This window comes from Cornus florida, unplaced genomic scaffold, assembly GCF_030987335.1.
Source record: "Cornus florida cultivar Cherokee Brave unplaced genomic scaffold, ASM3098733v1 CherokeeBrave_3.0.0_Hap2_Chr01, whole genome shotgun sequence".
In the NCBI taxonomy this organism is placed as follows: Eukaryota; Viridiplantae; Streptophyta; class Magnoliopsida; order Cornales; family Cornaceae; genus Cornus; species Cornus florida.
Window position 1 is genome coordinate 112,133,590 of NW_026775571.1, and position 21,165 is coordinate 112,154,754.

The window sequence follows — 21,165 nt, forward strand, 5'->3', positions numbered from 1 at the left end:
AAGCTTGAGAAGAATAAGTTATGTTTGTGTTTGTTAGCTTGAGAAGAATAAGTCGTGAAAATAGGGGAGAGATAACATGCAAGGTAGGGTCCGTGGGACCATAAGATTGTGTTTAGACAGGTTGGGAAGTGGTGATAACTAAGACAATAAATATCTTTTTTAGAAAACTGGACTTATAATTTTTTAAAATAAATATATATATATATTTTTTGGTAATAAAGAGAGTATTATTTTTCACTGATTAACTCATTTAAATTATTATTATTATTTTTTATTTTTTTATTTTTTCAAAGTTCTCTTCTTTATTTTTTTAATAAAAAATTTACAAATGAATGCATATTTATGTCTTTTAAGAGATAACTTAAGTACTGCATAATTGTGACCTTGCATATGAACTAGTCAAGTTTACTCTCTCTTGCAACATCTGCCAAGAACAAAACATGTGAAAGCATGTAAACAATTTAAATTATTATTATTATTTTTTAAATTAACTCGGCCAGATCTCTTGAGCTCCTCAGCCGCCTTCTTGAACTCCGCATTAGTTTTCTACAAATAAAAAAAAAATGCAAATAATAGAAGATGCACGTTCCCATCCATTTGAGCCAGCCCCTTGGGGTTATATACCACAAATTAGTTAACAGATTAGAAAAGTAATCTCCGGGCCATTCACCAACTCTTTCAGCTTCTGCGCCATTTCTTTGTACATAACTTTTTGTGCAGTTAATATCTGATTTTCTTCTGCTAACTGTTGAAGAAACAAGAAAAAATAATGACTTAATTTTATGTCCTACTGTTATGACAACAGATTTTTTATTTTGAAAAAAAAAAAAAAAAAAAATAGCAATCCATTCTCCATCTTAAGTTTGTTATATTTTTCTTCGAATCGCCCTATCTCAGCATGATCAGCATCCACTTCTCCCTGTGCCTGTCGCCCCAGGCCACTACTTCCTGTTCCTGCCATCCTCCCTGTTTCGATATGGGGCTTAACTGAAACTCAAATGTAGTTACAGACATTACAATGAAACATAGCAAAAGTAAAATAAAGGTCTCAATTAACCAAACACGCCATGTTTTTCAAAGTTCTCTCTTCCAAAGCAGTTTTTCAAAGAACTCCCAAACAAAATTACTGTTCTCAAACAAAGCATCTTTTTCGATATAAACTCCCAAGAACTCTTAAGCTCCATTTTCAAAGCATTTCCATTATAATTTTACATATAAACACATGTAAAATATATCCATTTATAAACGTATAAATCCACACAAGCATTATTAAAAGATATATCATACTGAATATCGTGCTATAGTGCACAATTCGTACTAGCAGTGTACAATATATCCCATGAAAATTAAAAAACAAACAGACCCCCAACAAAATGTGTCCAGCTATTTGTCACAAGCATGTTCTAGAAGCTTGCCTCCTAGTTCACAACACCAAGGAAGAGCAAAGTAGAAAAAGCGTACAACTTACAAAGAAACAGCTGCAAGTGACAATTGTTATAAACAAGTGCCATTAACAACTATCAGGTGTCATAGGACACCCAAGCAGGATTTACTGACTGGAAAATGAAAATTAAGCAACAATGCCATATATCCACCGACCCCCAGTAGAAGAGGGGGGTGAGTCGAACATTAGTCCAATACGGAGGCTAACTGCTCACATGGAGAGAAGTGGAAATAAATGCTCTTCATTAGAATAAGAAAATGCAAACACAGTCCACCTACAAGTACCGGAAATTAACGTTACTTCAGTTCTGATAGAAAAGAACAAATCGTTCAGTCCTGCACTTTACTGAGCATATTTTGTTTTCAATAAGCTTATTCTAAAACGATGGTTCTCAGAAAGCAACAAATGTAAAACACAGTTTTAACTCATTTGCTGCAAACAGAATTTTCATTGTTTCTAGCTTTTGAATCTAAATTCAGGTGGGGGGAAAAAAAACTAAATTCAGGTTTTGGATGATTTTTAAACTGCATATATATATATATTTTTTTCAATTCTTCCCCATTAAGGAAATACTTTTTCTCATTCGAAACAAGAAGTTGGCTTTAATAAACAAGTGAGAAAAGTCTATTATATCTTATTAGTAAAAGGTTGCTAAACAAATAAAAATTTCAGTTATTCCCTCATAAGGAAATATTTTTTCTTACTCAAATCCAGCCTATAGTTGAATAGCCCTCAAGACAGATTTTGGATTCACTAGAAAGCCTTTGTGAAACTCAAACATGGATCTATTTGTAAAGCATTCAAATACGTATAAAGAATCTCCAACAACATTGAAGAAGAATTCAATGAGTCAAACCATAACTACATGTAGATACATCAGTAATATATTCACGAATTCTTCATAATGCCCAACCATGCATTTGTAAAACCACCAATAGCTAAGAAAGAGAATTTAGGGAGAGAATATAATAATGCACCAAATATTAGAAAGATCAAATTGAGCTCAACTTGATAATTAAAGAAATGCAAACAATAATGTGAGCAATCAGAAGAAGCTGAAGCAGCTTTTAACAATATTTAGTGCATAATATAAACATCAATTAGAAACCACCACTTCCATATTGCAGAACATTAAATTCCATTTTTTTTTTTTAACATTGGCAAGAAACACAACTCAGACACACTCTTTGCCCACACCCGGGCTTGAACCCCTCCCCTCCTCTTCAAGGATGGGGAGGTTATACCATCAGGCTAGATGCCCTTTGGTATTAAATTCAAAATCTTACTAAATTACATTTGAACTAGGTTTCCAAGTGCTTTTTTAAATAAATTTTGTTGTTACCTGAAATGTCATTTGGAGAATTTACAAGTTACTTGTAAACTTCACTTAGCACCAACTTGACAGCACAATCCCACTGTAAATAGATTGTCCAGCGCTATGAAAATCATTTGTTTTATAACTATAAAAAATAGGACCTAAATAATGCTTTCAGGGTGCTTATATACTTTGTGATACTTTATGCCACAGTAAATCTTTTGTGTGCCCACAAAACTAAATCTATAATCTCTCTTTTTTTTTTTTTCATTTTTTTTTTTTCCGGAAGTTAAAACTATAATCTCTTTTGCCTCCAAGTAATACTTAAGTCTCTCACTACACAGCTAATCAGGTTAAGTAGAGGAAGGAAAACACAATATAGGTGGTTAGTGGTCTAAATGTTCTTTACTCAGTTATTTCACACTGAAAAGGAAAATTTATCCTTTTTCTTTTCTGAATGTATAGGTTATAAGTTATTGTACTTACCGAAACTATACATATAGGTCATTGTAAAATTAGGTAGGATGAGAAGAGAATGAAAGTCGGGTGTCTAGACGCATTAGGATCGGGTGTCGTCATGTGGAAGGCACCATTGCCATTCCGCAATTTAGAGCAGTAGTACAATAGTCCCCAACTACAAGTGTGGGCAGACCAGAATATTATGCTTTAACCCCTAAATTCTGCCACCTCTGCCAGGTCGGTTTTGGTGAAAAAATTTAAAGACCACGAACAAACAGATTATATGCTGACAACATCCCTGTGGATTAAATTTTACTTATTATATAAAGAAATATGCATACATATATATATATAGAGAGAGAGAGAGTATTTATGCTGTTCATGAAGTTTATAGTTATGCAACATATCCTGCACATTAAGGAACCTTGCTACCTTATGAATCAGAAAAAATTATGCCAAGACAGACATGAAGACATCATATGCACGCCAGTCATTATTATCCCTACACAAATGATAGAGTTCAACAAAACAATTTTTACTAACAAGGGATTCGAACAGATCTTATTTCCCTGGGATACTCAAATGTAACCTAGGCCTATAAGTCCATTATTAGCTTAAATTTCTATAGACCAGTCCAATGGCACTGCTGTGTCTTTCACCACATTTGGGAAAGCTAATTTTGTCACCATCATAACTAATACAACTACAATTGAACAAACCAGAGTGCCAACATGATGGAAACAAAACAGCCAACAATAAATCTCAGGATGAAAGCAAATTCAGAGATCTTCATAGATGACAAGACACCAAACAAATTCATACATATAAAATGAAAAATCAATGGAAACAATATATAGATCAGCCAAACCCAACAACTTTCAGGAATAATAACATAATGCCAGAAATAATACCTTCGGATGATGAAAACTTTACACCTACGGTCAAATCTTCAGTAAAACGCAAATCTGAAACAATAATACTGCAATTAAAACCCCTAAGATTTTTAGATATTTTCAGAACTATTTAAAAAACAGAAAACAAAAAACAGGAACATGTCCAAGACCATTCATGCAAACACTGTGCCCCGCAGAACAAATAGGGAAAAATGAACAATTTACTACCCCACACGAATTGGGGGAGAAAAAATGAACTCAAGGACTGCTTTCATATGACACAGAATTTTGCATTTTTTAGTTGATGAATCATGACACTTGGGGAGTACTAATCAGCCAAGTCATCCAATGCCAGATATACCATAAACCTTAAATATAAAGTATATACAAACATATATATATATATAAGAATGACAATAATCACTAGGGCATACTTGGGCATTTACAACCACAATATAGAGTGAGGGAAGAAGCAGCATCATGTTTTAGCATGATCCATTCGTTTGAGCGAAAAATATTTTATGTGTTTTCTCGTGTTTGGTTGTCGTGAAATATTTATGAAAAATAAAATAAAATTAAGACCTAACAAGAACAACTTATTCATCAATTTTCGACAACCTATTTTACACGCCCCACCCGATGGACTCGACCTCAACCTCGACTTTTGCCGAACACGGAAAAGTAAAAATAAAAGAAAATATATTACCTAAAAAAGGAAAATATTTTCTAAAACCATATTTTATGTCTGAAACAAACTGGAAGATAAATAGAGAAACTGGTTAATGAAACAAAATATAAGGTTCTCCAGAATGAACAGATGAAATAATGAAATATTGGAAGTCCCAACTGCCCACAAAGGGTAAGAAAATCTAAAATAAGAATAAAGTAGTACAAATTAAACACTTCCTCACAAACTTCTCCTAGAAAAATACCTTCTCAAATTACTGAACACAATGAATAATTCTTTCAGGGTGCTTATATACTTTGTGATACTTTATGCCACAGTAAATCTTTTGTGTGCCCACAAAACTAAATCTATAATCTCTCTTTTTTTCTTTTTCATTTTTTTTTTTTCCGGAAGTTAAAACTATAATCTCTTTTGCCTCCAAGTAATACTTAAGTCTCTCACTACACAGCTAATCAGGTTAAGTAGAGGAAGGAAAACACAATATAGGTGGTTAGTGGTCTAAATGTTCTTTACTCAGTTATTTCACACTGAAAAGGAAAATTTATCCTTTTTCTTTTCTGAATGTATAGGTTATAAGTTATTGTACTTACCGAAACTATACATATAGGTCATTGTAAAATTAGGTAGGATGAGAAGAGAATGAAAGTCGGGTGTCTAGACGCATAAGGATCGGGTGTCGTCATGTGGAAGGCACCATTGCCATTCCGCAATTTAGAGCAGTAGTACAATAGTCCCCAACTACAAGTGTGGGCAGACCAGAATATTATGCTTTAACCCCTAAATTCTGCCACCTCTGCCAGGTCGGTTTTGGTGAAAAAATTTAAAGACCACGAACAAACAGATTATATGCTGACAACATCCCTGTGGATTAAATTTTACTTATTATATAAAGAAATATGCATACATATATATATATATAGAAAGAGTATTTATGCTGTTCATGAAGTTTATATTTATGCAACATACCCTGCACATTAAGGAACCTTGCTACCTTATTATGAATCAGAAAAAATTATACGGAGACAGACATGAAGACATCATATGCACGCCAGTCATTATTATCCCTACACAAATTATAGAGTTCAACAAAACAATTTTTACTAACTAGGGATTCGAACAGATCGTATTTCCCTGGGATACTCAAATGTAACCTAGTCCTATAAGTGCATTATTAGCTTAAATTTCTATAGGCCAGTCCAATGGCACTGCTCTGTCTTTCCCCACATTTGGGAAAGCTAATTTTGTCACCATCATAACTAATACAACTACAATTGAACAAACCAGAGTGCCAAGATGATGGAAACAAGACAGCCAACAAGAAATCTCAGGACAAAAGCAAATTCAGAGATCTTCATAGATAACAAGACACCAAACAAATCCATACATATAAAATGAAAAATCAATGGAAACAATATATAGATCAGCCAAACCAGAAATAATACCTTCGGATGATGAAAACTTTACGCCTACGGTCAAATCTTCAGTAAAACGCAAATCTGAAACAATAGTACTGAAATTAAAACCCCTAAGATTCTTAGATATTTTCAGAACTATTTAAAAAACAGAAAACAAAAAACAGGAACATGTCCAAGACCATTCATGCAAACACTGTGCCCCGCAGAACAAATAGGGAAAAATGAACAATTTACTACCCCACACGAATTGGGGGAGAAAAAATGAACTCAAGGACTGCTTTCATATGACACAGAATTTTGCATTTTTTAGTTGATGAATCATGACACTTGGGGAGTACTAATCAGCCAAGTCATCCAATGCCAGATATACCATAAACCTTAAATATAAAGTATATACAAACATATATATATATATAAGAATGACAATAATCACTAGGGCATACTTGGGCATTTACAACCACAATATAGAGTGAGGGAAGAAGCAGCATCATGTTTTAGCATGCTCCATTCGTTTGAGCGAAAAATATTTTATGTGTTTTCTCGTGTTTGGTTGTCGTAAAATATTTACGAAAAATTAAAAAAAAATTAAGACCTAACAAGAACAACTTATTCATCAATTTCCGACAACCTATTTTACACGCCCTACCCGATGGAGTCGACCTCAACCTCGACTTTTGCCGAACACGGAAAAGTAAAAATAAAAGAAAATATATTACCTAAAAAAGGAAAATATTTTCTAAAAACATATTTTATGTCTGAAACAAACTGGAAGATAAATAGAGAAACTGATTAATGAAACAAAATATAAGGTTCTCCAGAATGAACAGATGAAATAATGAAATATTGGAAGTCCCAACTGCCCACAAAGGGTAAGAAAATCTAAAATAAGAATAAAGTAGTACAAATTAAACACTTCCTCACAAACTTCTCCTAGAAAAATTCCTTCTCAAATTACTGAACCCAATGAATAATTCTTTCGGTTGCTTATATACTTTGTGATACTTTATGCCACAGTAAATCTTTTGTGTGCCCACAAAACTAAATCTATAATCTCTCTTTTTTTCTTTTTCATTTTTTTTTTTTTTTCCGGAAGTTAAAACTATAATCTCTTTTGCCTCCAAGTAATACTCAAGTCTCTCACTACACAGCTAATCAGGTTAAGTAGAGGAAGGAAAAACACAATATAGGTGGTTAGTGGTCTAAATGTTCTTTACTCAGTTATTTCACACTGAAAAGGAAAATTTATCCTTTTTCTTTTCTGAATGTATAGGTTATAAGTTATTGTACTTACCGAAACTATACATATAGGTCATTGTAAAATTAGGTAGGATGAGAAGAGAATGAAAGTCGGGTGTCTAGACGCATAAGGATCGGGTGTCGTCATGTGGAAGGCACCATTGCCATTCCGCAATTTAGAGCAGTAGTACAATAGTCCCCAACTACAAGTGTGGGCAGACCAGAATATTATGCTTTAACCCCTAAATTCTGCCACCTCTGCCAGGTCGGTTTTGGTGAAAAAATTTAAAGACCACGAACAAACAGATTATATGCTGACAACATCCCTGTGGATTAAATTTTACTTATTATATAAAGAAATATGCATACATATATATATATATATAGAAAGAGTATTTATGCTGTTCATGAAGTTTATATTTATGCAACATACCCTGCACATTAAGGAACCTTGCTACCTTATTATGAATCAGAAAAAATTATACGGAGACAGACATGAAGACATCATATGCACGCCAGTCATTATTATCCCTACACAAATTATAGAGTTCAACAAAACAATTTTTACTAACTAGGGATTCGAACAGATCGTATTTCCCTGGGATACTCAAATGTAACCTAGTCCTATAAGTGCATTATTAGCTTAAATTTCTATAGGCCAGTCCAATGGCACTGCTCTGTCTTTCCCCACATTTGGGAAAGCTAATTTTGTCACCATCATAACTAATACAACTACAATTGAACAAACCAGAGTGCCAAGATGATGGAAACAAGACAGCCAACAAGAAATCTCAGGACAAAAGCAAATTCAGAGATCTTCATAGATAACAAGACACCAAACAAATCCATACATATAAAATGAAAAATCAATGGAAACAATATATAGATCAGCCAAACCCAACAACTTTCAGGAATGACAACATAATGCCAGAAATAATACCTTCGGATGATGAAAACTTTACGCCTACGGTCAAATCTTCAGTAAAACGCAAATCTGAAACAATAGTACTGAAATTAAAACCCCTAAGATTCTTAGATATTTTCAGAACTATTTAAAAAACAGAAAACAAAAAACAGGAACATGTCCAAGACCATTCATGCAAACACTGTGCCCCGCAGAACAAATAGGGAAAAATGAACAATTTACTACCCCACACGAATTGGGGGAGAAAAAATGAACTCAAGGACTGCTTTCATATGACACAGAATTTTGCATTTTTTAGTTGATGAATCATGACACTTGGGGAGTACTAATCAGCCAAGTCATCCAATGCCAGATATACCATAAACCTTAAATATAAAGTATATACAAACATATATATATATATAAGAATGACAATAATCACTAGGGCATACTTGGGCATTTACAACCATAATATAGAGTGAGGGAAGAAGCAGCATCATGTTTTAGCATGCTCCATTCGTTTGAGCGAAAAATATTTTATGTGTTTTCTCGTGTTTGGTTGTCGTAAAATATTTACGAAAAATTAAAAAAAAAATTAAGACCTAACAAGAACAACTTATTCATCAATTTCCGACAACTTATTTTACATGCCCTACCCGATGGAGTCGACCTCAACCTCGACTTTTGCCGAACACGGAAAAGTAAAAATAAAAGAAAATATTTTTCCAAAAAAAGGAAAATATTTTCTAGAAACATATTTTATGTCTGAAACAAACTGGAAGATAAATAGAGAAACAGATTAATGAAACAAAATATAAGGTTCTCCAGAATGAACAGACGAAATAATGAATTATTGGAAATCCCAACTGCCCACAAAGGGTAAGAAAATCTAAAATAAGAATAAAGCAGTACAAATTAAACACTTCCTCACAAACTTCTCCTAGAAAAATTCCTTCTCAAATTACTGAACACAACGAAGAAAAGAACAACAAAATTCAATGCAACAGAACCAAAATCGAATTAGTATGAACACTACCCAAAACACCAGATTAAGAAACAAAACACACACACACCCTCTCTCTATATACCATAAAATCAAACAAAACCGCAAACATTATTAACTTGTAGACTTTGTAGTAGATTTACAAAAGCCCTCGAACAAACATTAAACTAAATGCAAACAGAACCCAAATCAAACCAATATGAAGTATGAACACTACCATAAGGAAACAAAACACACACTCTCTTTCTCTCTCTAGATACCATCAAATTAAACAATACCACAAACATTTCTTGATTTGACAGTAGATTTATAAAACCCTCGACCAAACAGTCATAAAAAATTTAAAAATTGTTAGGGTTTAGTTAAATAGCATAAATCAAGAAGAAATAGAGAAGAAAGCGAGACAAACAGTAGTTAGAGTGTACCTTGGACGATTCTTTCTTGTTGGCAGTGGAGAGTTTGTGAGGGAGGAGTGATTAGGAGTAATATTAGGCGCCTTTATTGCCTTTAATTCCTTCAGCTTTAAAGGATAGAGGTAGTGTTGCCATTAATGACGTACGTAGCCAAATCTCAGCTACCTCGTTCTCCAAATATCAACGATGTTGACAACTACCCTCTCACCCACTCTCTCTCTAATCATCTGATTAATTAGTAGGTTTACATTGAAAATTTGAGTAATTTGTTTGCTTCTTAGAGACCATTTATATTATTACTTTTGGGAAAAAAGAGAGTAAAACTATTATCAAATATAATACTAAAACTATGTCAAAGGGCATTTTTTGTAAGATTAATAATATACTGCAAGTGTTTTAAATAAGCGTGAAAAGTACTTGCTTTAAAAGTTCAACCTCTCATTTGAAAAACATAGGAGATTTTTATTTTCTTATGTTTTGGTTTTGGTGATAAAAGGTGGCCTATTATGTGTTACATTTGGAACTGACTGTTGGAAAAATATATGCTTCATGTGACATTTAAGATATAACAAATCTTATACTAATATGTCATTAGATAATTAACAATATGCTAAGAAATCATTAATTAAATATGCAACTCTATATTTAATTAAATATGCAAAATAAATTAATAAAATCATAATAATCAATAAAGAACCTGGACCGAGGCTAGTATTGAATACTATGTCCTTAAGACAGATTCGCCCCGCTATGGTGCTAACGGACTCAGTGGCGTCTATCTCCCAGGATACAACGGTTTACATCCACCAGTAGCAGCACTACAAACTCGTGGATACGGCGAACCTTCTCCGTGTAATACTCTCTCTAACTCAAAAATGCATCTATGCTATATAAATGCTGAATTGGGTGCAATTCGAATCAAATGGTTCGGACCAATCTTAATATGGCTCGATGAAATTGGATTAGGGTCTAAGTGATTCGGACCACTTAACCTATGGTTTGAACCCACTTGGGTTGGGTTCAAGTCTAGAGAGGGAGATAGAAGAAAATGAAAAATGAACTCATTGCAAATGATCCAAAGGGGGGTATTTATAGAAACAGATATGCCTTTTCGGATTGGGTGTATCTCTTCATTATTGGACACAACCATTGCATTAGGTTGCAATGGTTCACATGGTGTCTGTTCACGACTAGACACATCTATTCCAATAGGTTGCAATGGTTCACATGATGTCTGTTCACCAATAGACACATCCATTCCAATAGGTTGCAATGTGCCTTTTCGAGTGGGTGCAACCATGGGTCATGATGGTTCGGAAAAAGGTGTAACCCTTTGAAAAAACTAAAAAGTGATTTTTTAATTTAAAAGGTGTAACCCTTTAGAAAAACTAAAATATGGTTTTTTAATTTAAAAGGTGTAACCTTTTAGAAAAACTAAAAGGTAGTTTTTTTAATTCAAAAAATCAACCACCCAAAAAACCCACTCATTTGTGAAACCCATTTAAATAAGCCCAGCCCAAAATTAGGTCCAATCCAAAATTCCAAAAAGAATAATTTGGACTTTACAATTAGGCCCAAGCCCAAGCCCAAGCCCAAATCCTAAACTCAGCTTATTTAAATTTCAATTTGTTTTAACATTTTTTCCATGCGGGACAAACACTTCCCACATTTTGCATACCCATTTAGGCTTATCAAAACACCACACTTTGGAGCTAATTTCTCATTCATCCAGAAACGGATTTCAGAAAATAAATATACCACATTCATCTCCTTGCGGAGAGAAACGCGTTTGTCTAGAGATCCGTAAAAAATTATTAGCGGAATCTATTTCAAATCTCATCCAAAGTTTATGTTTTTAATGCCCCCGTTTCCAACAATCCCCCACATGAATGGAAATTTGCGTAAAATGCAAAAGATGATCATGCAGACACTAGAGAGAGTATAATCGGAAAGATACTGCATCAGGATAGGTAGCTTTTGGCTTTGAACCTTCCCTAGTGTATTGCTATCGGATTTACTAGCTAACCAGTGAACGCGATGTCTTGAACTGTTCAGCCGTTTGTGTAAACCAAGACAATAATAAACACACAGTAGCTTTCCTCACAAAGTTAGTTCTCATTGTTGTGTTCGCTTTGGCCCTGAACAAGTCCTGGTATTCAATGAGTGCTCCAGAAAACTTAGCCTTTATAGTTCTCATAGAAGCGGCCCCACTTCACACTCATATAGGTGACTTCTTATTAAGATTATCCTACCATACCCTACTTGAAATTTCAAGGTATAAGAGTCATTAAAAGCATAGCTTATCCTAATCATCGCTGTAGGTAGCACTGTCTCATCATAGAAATGGGTAGAAGATTTATATCTTCCCAGTGCTTCTGGTGAGTCACTCAGAATTTCTGTTGTCCCTTTGAACCTAGATCTTGGGATCTCCAGTCAATTAGGTTGGGTTTCCATTAAGGTGACTCGTTAGCTTTCGGCTTTAAACCCCATTCCCCTCGATGAACTGTACAATTGCTCTCTAGTACAACCTTCAATTTTATATGTGGCCACAAGGTTGTGTTTAGAAATATTACACTCTGCAGAGATTTCTCCAGGTGAGAGCAACTGTATACTTTGTGCCCTAAAATTGCTTATTGTTAGCAATATCATTTTCTTTAGTGGCACAGGTGTAGACTTACTTTGAATTGTCCTCTAGGTGAAGTCTATTGACTTCTCTATTTGATTTATTCAAAGTTTCTTACTTTGAGTTATATTAAGAACATAGAACTACACCTTTAATATAAAAGACATATCCACTATTGGATTTGAAGTCTTTAATATCCCATATCCAGATTGTATCACTGTTACACCTTCAATTTAGTTAGATACCTCGATCTATGCAATATTGGATTTAGGGTGTATCTCAACTACCCAATTTATTGTTTTTTAGTGATCCGATCCTGGATTGAAAATGTGCAATTAAACACAGTTATTAAGTTGCCTTGCAATCTTAACCAATGATATACTTTGGCTAGTATATATATTTAAGATTTACATCTACAAAAGTTAGCTAGGCTTTTGTTATCATAACTAGTATTATCTCAATCTCACTCTATTGAGAATATACTATATTATCAGATGTTAAATCTTTCATATCAAATATACTAATCAGTATATCATTTATATTTTAAGGCATACAATGACTTACGCATCACATTTATGTCATTGTCTCGGTAGTAGCTTTAATCCATTCAAGGACTTATAAGTTTGCACACTTGACTTTTCAACTGGAACAAATAACTCAGCACTTCAACTGAAAAAAGAACTCTTCCAGTTATTCCATAATATTTTCCTCGTAGGAAATAATATGCACTATTGTTATAATAATATAAATGATTTTTGGTTCTATCCTAAAGCTTTTAGGACTTGGAACCCCCCACATTTATAAGTATTTCTGTTAAGATGAGTGACTCGTAACAAATTTCATCTATGGATAATATCTCCCCACAACTTTGGGATAATCCTGAAATTTTATCTCTAATGTATTTATTATGATTTTTCAACTATGAAAGTACCATATATTAAATACTTCACCTCATCTACCTTTTCAAGGTTCCATATTCGCTTCTCAACAAGCATATATAATAGTCTCTAGTGCATATGCACTCACTTTATCTTTAGCATATTCTTATAATAATTCACCGACATTACCGTGAATTAATGCTAAAGATATTAATTACAATGGGCTCTAATTAATATTTGATTTTACTTCTTTTATATTTATAAATTAAGTTATTCATGTTTAGGTTCATGTTAAGTCAGTCATATTAACATGTTATAACCTTTCATGTATCACACATCACATAACTCAATCATTTAAGCAAATAATTATCTTATTATTTAAGCTTTGGATACAATCACTACAGAGTGAGCACTCACTTCTCAGCTATCATTACTAGCTTAGATTAAGTACACTCTTCTCATATCTCACTACTAGTTATAATGAGCACCCACTTTTTAGCTATTACCTCTAGCTTGAAGTTAAGTTTGTTTAGCTATCAATTCTAGTAATTCATAGTTTTAGTACACACTTATCTAAGTAGTCTACCTTGGTAGTAGAGTAATTTGTTTTGAAGAATATTCTTCAAAAACTACTACTTTACAAGTAGTATTATTCCCTCCTATATGAGCAGATATGATGAATAGCTCAAATAGCTTATGGCTAAAATAACTACTCATCACCCTCGTGTTTTTTTTTTTACTACCAAGTTGAGAGCTAGAACCAACTAACAGATTTTTCATCTTCCTCTTAGGTTCTGTGCACCTCATTAATCATTTTAGCTTATAGCTAAGCTACCTTGTTTGCAACTCAGTAATATTTTAGCTTTTAGCTAAATTGTACATTAGAGCTAACTAGTTTGATTTAGCTTGTCTCAGTGTACTAGCTTAGTGTATCTATAACATTTTCCATTAAACTCTTTAGAGTTATCGGAAAATCTTTTCTTATTTATCCCATTCACAGTTATACGTGTCTTAGACACTAGTATAGATCTTTCTCCCTTGACTATTGGAAGAATTGACATACTTAGACTAATCAATTTTTGTCTGTTGTATTAAATACACAAACCAGTCATGAATTCATACAAAATTAATAATATCACACATTAAATAAATTATGTTGTAAATTTGAATTACAATACACATTAAGTAATTCAACTACATAGTTCAATATTATAGTATCAAATGAAAGTAAACATTTATAAAAATAATATTAAACTTGCATAACAATATAGTTTCATATTATATCACATGATTAATTATATCACATAATTAATATAAGAAATAATAATAATCAAGAGAAGAATTTGCTTCCTTAAAGCTTTGTGGCTTGTTCTCCAATAAACATGTTAGAAAATCAGGAATAAAAGATTTAGACGTTCTAGCCTTTTTACTACCTCTAAGCTCATCTTTATTTTCATTGTATGATTTATGCACAAGGAAATGATATGCAATACTGTTATGAGCATAACCTATCAAAGATTTTATGTGTGGGGACTATGCACTTGTAGCTCGCCTAATGTGGTAGCCCGTTAGTGCCTCTTGCACCCGTCCACGACAGACTCACCTATAAAGTTGTCACATTTTAGGACCACTTTAACCTTTCATACGAGTAGGATCTGCAACCTTAAATAGACACCCCCACACTTTTAAGAATTTATAGAAAGGTTTTCAACCTTTCCGTAATTCATATGATGTCACATTTCTAAAGTTTCATCTTTGTTTCGTGGCAAATACACATAACGGTATCTTGTGCAACCAATGATAAAAGCAACGAAGTACTTTTTTCCACCTCTAGTTGGTACATGTTTAAGGTAATGTCATATACTTCATAATATCATATTACAAAATTAAATAATTCAACCAATATTGAATAATTCAATAATCTACTTATATAACATGCTTCAATTTCACATAATATTGAATGCATTAATATTTAACATATTATCATATAATAATGTATATAACATTATTTTATCATATCTCAACTATTAGTATAATATCTACTTGTTTATATCTTAAATAGAAACATATAATAAAATCTACGCAAGGAAGGAATCTGTCTTAAGATTGTTGGAAAAATATATGCTTCATGTGACATTTAAGATATAACAAATCTTATACTAATATGTCATTAGATAATTAACAATATGCTAAGAAATCATTAATTAAATATGCAACTCTATATTTAATTAAATATGCAAAATAAATTAATAAAATCATAATAATCAATAAAGAACCTGGACCGAGGCTAGTATTGAATACTATGTCCTTAAGACAGATTCGCCCCGCTATGGTGCTAACGGACTCAGTGGCGTCTATCTCCCAGGATACAACGGTCTACATCCACCAGTAGCAGCACTACAAACTCGTGGATACGGCGAACCTTCTCCGTGTAATACTCTCTCTAACTCAAAAATGCATCTATGCTATATAAATGCTGAATTGGGTGCAATTCGAATCAAATGGTTCGGACCAATCTTAATATGGCTCGATGAAATTGGATTAGGGTCTAAGTGATTCGGACCACTTAACCTATGGTTTGAACCCACTTGGGTTGGGTTCAAGTCTAGAGAGGGAGATAGAAGAAAATGAAAAATGAACTCATTGCAAATGATCCAAAGGGGGGTATTTATAGAAACAGATATGCCTTTTCGGATTGGGTGTATCTCTTCATTATTGGACACAACCATTGCATTAGGTTGCAATGGTTCACATGGTGTCTGTTCACGACTAGACACATCTATTCCAATAGGTTGCAATGGTTCACATGATGTCTGTTCACCAATAGACACATCCATTCCAATAGGTTGCAATGTGCCTTTTCGAGTGGGTGCAACCATGGGTCATGATGGTTCGGAAAAAGGTGTAACCCTTTGAAAAAACTAAAAAGTGATTTTTTAATTTAAAAGGTGTAACCCTTTAGAAAAACTAAAATATGGTTTTTTAATTTAAAAGGTGTAACCTTTTAGAAAAACTAAAAGGTAGTTTTTTTAATTCAAAAAATCAACCACCCAAAAAACCCACTCATTTGTGAAACCCATTTAAATAAGCCCAGCCCAAAATTAGGTCCAATCCAAAATTCCAAAAAGAATAATCTGGACTTTACAATTAGGCCCAAGCCCAAGCCCAAGCCCAAATCCTAAACTCAGCTTATTTAAATTTCAATTTGTTTTAACATTTTTTCCATGCGGGACAAACACTTCCCACATTTTGCATACCCATTTAGGCTTATCAAAACACCACACTTTGGAACTAATTTCTCATTCATCCAGAAACGGATTTCAGAAAATAAATATACCACATTCATCTCCTTGCGGAGAGAAACGCGTTTGTCTAGAGATCCGTAAAAAATTATTAGCGGAATCTATTTCAAATCTCATCCAAAGTTTATGTTTTTAATGCCCCCGTTTCCAACACTGACTTGATCAGAATCCAAATTAAAGAAATTCAATATTTATCCAACCTGGTACATGACCAATAATTACACTTTAAATTAGTAGCAATGTAATAATCCCAGTATATATGCTTATATAGCTGATGTTAAATTAATTTTATGTCCCAACTAATCTTTAAATATCAAAAAGGGAAAAGAAATTTTTTTCAAGTACCCTGTAAAGCACCTCTCCATAAGAGTTAGGTAAAACTCAAATTTTCACCCGGGAACCATCATGGGTGTGACCCCCAAAAATTAGTTGGACTTGAAATAAATTTAGTTTTTCTGGGCAAAAAACACACACTATGCTTAAACATAATGTTGTGGTGAGGAAAAGAAATTTTTTCAAGTTCCCTGTAAAGCACCTCACCATAAGAGTTAGGTAAAACTCAAAACTTTCACCCGCGAACCGTCATGGGTGTGACCCCCAAAAATTAGTTGGACTTGAGATCAATGTAGTTTTTCTGGGCAAAAAACACACACTATGCTTAAACATAATGTTGTGGTGATGGTGACAATCACAAAAGGCAACAGCAAATCCTTGCTTTTGCAGTCAGCGTCCACAATTAAAAGTTGCAGCCTTTTAAAACTCTGGTCAGAATCAGATGTTACTCTCTTACTTAAATATTTATGAATCTGGTGATTCATAAAGCAGATGAAAATTGACGATCAAAAAGCAATAGTGAGTACATGTGTGTGTGTGTGTGTGTGTATATACTTTCTGAACTTCCAGCAGAATGTAAGAAAGCTAGAACTAATTACAAAGAAAATGAAATGGTGTCGAGTTACTCGAGTAATGAAAATTTACTAGGAATTTCGATTAAAAAAGACAAAGTTCTATTAACAGAAGAAGAGCACTTCCTCTACTGGTTATTCCAAGTCACTACTACTCTTTAAACCTACTCAGAAGTGAGAACACCCATACATATTGCAACTCATAACAGCTTCATGCACCTACTTAGAATACTGATATTTGCAATCACCATAGCCTGCAAAACAAAAGAAACATAATTTTATTAAGCCCAGGAATATATATATATATATATATATATATATATATATATATATACACAATCAAATATACATATATAAGCTTATGCATTAATTTGGTGATCTTGATTTGGTAAGAAATGGCTTACTTGGGTCGGTCACAACGATGACACCGGATTTCTTGAAGTCACAATTCCAGAAGTTTCTTCCAGCTTTTTGGTAGTAGAGGTTCATGGCAACTGAGGCATGGTTCAGTAGTGAAGCAGGGTTGTAACAGGGGCCATCATTTTGAATTGCACTGCAGTTCGCGACACCGCAGGCGTAGTTGATGTTTTCCAGCAGCTCCACGTCTGATGATGAGGGCTTGGCCATGCACCAAGATCCCTGCAACACCATGTCACAAATTTTCAATCAGTCCTGATCAAATTTATATAAATTTTTCGTGTGAAAAAATGTGGATGTTTGTGTTGAATTTTACCTGTCCAGGTGCTTGTCCATGTGCAAAACTCATGATTCCACCTAAAAAACACACACAACACACCCAATTCGTGAATATTGTGAAGGTTTCTTTTTTTTTTTTCCTAAATGATATTGTGAAGGTTTCATTTCAGATGCATTGTACAAGGCTTAGCAGAAATCAAATTTATATAGAATGAGACATGATTCATAAACTTTATGATTTGAAAAGCTATATATGCAATTGTCAACAACTCTGCTTGAAATTCTTGTGGACATTAGTTTGCATTCGAAATTCAGATCAAATGTTTGAAAAGTGGGATATCAAATTATCACAAAGTTGTTGAATTTGAAAAGAAAAACAGGGGAATTTCAATCCAAACAACATTCACACTAGAAACTATTTATTTATGGGGCTAACAAAATGATCTGAGTCTCAGTTTGGTTGATTAGAAAACATAGGAAAGGGTGGAAATGGGAGGGACAGAAAAAATAAGCTCTTGCCATTTTTGGGCTTGAGATTGTAGCAATTCTAGGTTTTTGAGCAAAGCCTATTCATGAGTTAATATCAAAGCAACAACATTCTGTTGTAGATGCAAAAACCCGACTCACAATTCAATAAAAGCCTTTCATATCAATGAAGAACATCAACAACTTCGAAATAAGAAAGTAAAAAAATGAAGAACATCAAATTTCAGGTAAAAACCATATGAGATTGAGTCAATAAAAAGAGAGGCCATACAGAGAACAAAAGGTGAGTGCCCAATTCAGCTAAAAAGTGATCAGAAAATCAACAAATTACATTGGAAAGAAAATTGAGATCGAAAATATTACCTGAGTTGATGACCAAAAACAGAAGAAAGAGAGAGAGAAGTGGAAGAGACAGAACAGACATGGCCATGGATGCAAATTATGTGATAACAGTGAAAGTCTCAATGATTTGTTGTGTGTAGAAGGTAGACTACAGGAAATTCAATTTATAGACTCACAATATTAACCATTTGTCCATAGTAAAAAGTTGACAATAATTTTGTTTTCGGAAGTTAAAAAGTTGACAATACATTGCCCAAGCATTAAAAGGGTTACCGTACCATAATGATATAAAATCAACTGTAGCGTTAATTTGCAAGTGAATAGTAATTGTTAATCACAATTGTCATGAACTTTCAACAGTAGGATGAGATGGATCATAGATTTTAAGTTAACGCTCCAAGTCATATGAATGGTCACTTTATACGGTATGGACAATTGGACCATTAGCACAGATTACATGCTTGGGTGATCAGGTGAGAGAATTTAAGGGGTGAACTATAAATTTGGCCTTCTTCTTACAAGGCACAAAAATATTCAGATTTAATGATAGGTGATTTACGGGTGATTATATATCATATATGAGGATTACCTTGCACCTATAAGTTGAAAGGGCCGGTGATTAGAATGATTCCTGTTTTTAAATAAATTAATTTAAAAAAAATTCAAAAGGAAAAATGATTAATTGATACTAATATAATGTAAAATAAATGAATGTTACAAAAAAAAAAAGTTCCAGTATTATTGTCATTATCATGTATAGAGTGTGGGAGTAATATATACTCAACGGCTACGGTAATGGAGGCCATTTGGCGGAGAATAAGGTATGATTTAGAGGATAACGCGTGATTTAAAACATGACATGTAGTTGTGATTTTTGTTCTGGTTTTGTGTGGTTGTCCTTCATTTCTTTTAGGGGGCAGAAGTTATAACGGATGATTTAAAGTGATTAGGTGTGGTCAGGACCACGGTGGTCTCGTATTGATAGAATTATGATTTGTTTGTCATCATGTCTAGCGTAAGATTTTGCAATCCGATTGGTCATTGTCTTTTTAAAGGTAAATTTACAATTTTTTGAGAGAATTAAGAATTTTTTTTTTTTTTTTTTTTTTTTTTTTTAACAATACAAGAAGTGCTAGAAGTTAGATTAGTAGATGCAGAGGTCGAAACCTGACATTTAAAAATTCACCGAAAGCACTAACCCACTAGATTATCAAGGCATCTGCAAAAATGAGTTGGAGTATAAATGGGCCCTTATTAACATTTTTCTTTCTTGATATGGAATTAGAAAGAAATTAAAGGAAATGATTTTTTTTTTTTAATTTTTATATTTCAAGAGTTGGACAGCACACAAAAAGAAATTATTATTTTTTATTTTATGTGAGAAAGTAATTTTTTATAACCACCTAGCCTTTTTCATATATTTGAGAGTAAATAATTTATTAAATCAAAGTTTGGGTTGAATTGGAATTGGCATGGCTGGGTTTTAATTTGTTATTAATTATATGACAAAGATGGTTTGAGCAAATGGTGTAATGTTGCTATCAAAGCTTGTGGGCTCAGGCCCAAAAAATGGTATGGTATCGATAGTAATGGCTTCTTTTTCTGTTTTTCTTTTTGGTAGATAATGACACCAACAGCGTACGTCGTCCTTTTTCTTAGTAGGCCATGAGTGTAATGCTACATACATTTGATTCACACTAATAGCACCACTATATTCAATGTTAGGAGTTCACTTGGTGGGAGAATTTCTGGTGTTAAGAAATGATGGAAAACGACAATTTCAATCATTATTATTATTATTATTATTCCATTAACACACTTACAATATTACTAATAACAAGACTCGAATATTCAACTTTTTGTTTCTTTTGTTCTTAAATTATTAAAATAATGTGATTAATTAAAGATAGGAAGTGAGTTGATCGCTATGAGAATGCACTTGAGAAAATGCAATTCCTGTCTCACATCTTGATATGTATCATGATACGTTAGAAAGGTGTAGGCTTGAATGGCGGGAAAAGTCAAAAGCTGACCAAAAAACCACCCCGTGATCAGTTTAGGTGATCATCTTTGGTGGGTACATGACATAGATGTGATCCTAGTCCTAGTTAGTATTTGGGTGTTGAATTTCTCTGCAGTTTCTTTTGGTCCAAAGCTGTACAA

At 33.3% G+C, this 21,165-nt stretch overlaps 1 protein-coding gene and 1 long non-coding RNA gene across 3 annotated transcripts; both read right to left on the reverse strand.

Annotated features, from left to right (window-relative positions):
* Window positions 1-820: 820 nt before the first annotated feature.
* LOC132314252 (uncharacterized) lies at window positions 821-10,268 on the reverse strand. 2 transcript variants are annotated; one of them, XR_009483491.1, is made up of 5 exons: window positions 9,783-10,268; window positions 8,391-8,444; window positions 6,242-6,309; window positions 4,130-4,183; window positions 821-987 (listed from the first exon to the last, which is right to left on the reverse strand). It is a non-coding gene; the product is annotated as an uncharacterized LOC132314252 (long non-coding RNA). The 2 variants fall into 2 exon arrangements; XR_009483490.1 differs by having other exon boundaries at window positions 6,242-6,295; window positions 9,783-10,262.
* A 7,269-nt stretch (window positions 10,269-17,537) lies between these two features.
* LOC132314262 (glucan endo-1,3-beta-D-glucosidase-like) lies at window positions 17,538-19,156 on the reverse strand. The gene is made up of 4 exons (XM_059813147.1): window positions 19,024-19,156; window positions 18,212-18,252; window positions 17,883-18,117; window positions 17,538-17,732 (listed from the first exon to the last, which is right to left on the reverse strand). Exons 1-4 carry the CDS (start codon window positions 19,088-19,090, stop codon window positions 17,698-17,700), a joined length of 378 nt encoding a protein of 125 aa, XP_059669130.1. The 5' UTR covers window positions 19,091-19,156; the 3' UTR covers window positions 17,538-17,697.
* Between the last annotated feature and the right edge of the window lie 2,009 nt (window positions 19,157-21,165).

Excerpts from the sequence above, each read along its gene's own strand:
- LOC132314262 (XM_059813147.1), bottom strand. The coding sequence starts at position 19,090 with ATGGCCATGTCTGTTCTGTCTCTTCCACTTCTCTCTCTCTTTCTTCTG. Across the intron at positions 18,253-19,023 it reads GTTTTTGGTCATCAACTCAG|GTGGAATCATGAGTTTTGCA; the intron begins GTAATATTTTCG and ends TGTGTTTTTTAG. Across the intron at positions 17,733-17,882 it reads CATCGTTGTGACCGACCCAA|GCTATGGTGATTGCAAATAT; the intron begins GTAAGCCATTTC and ends TTTGTTTTGCAG.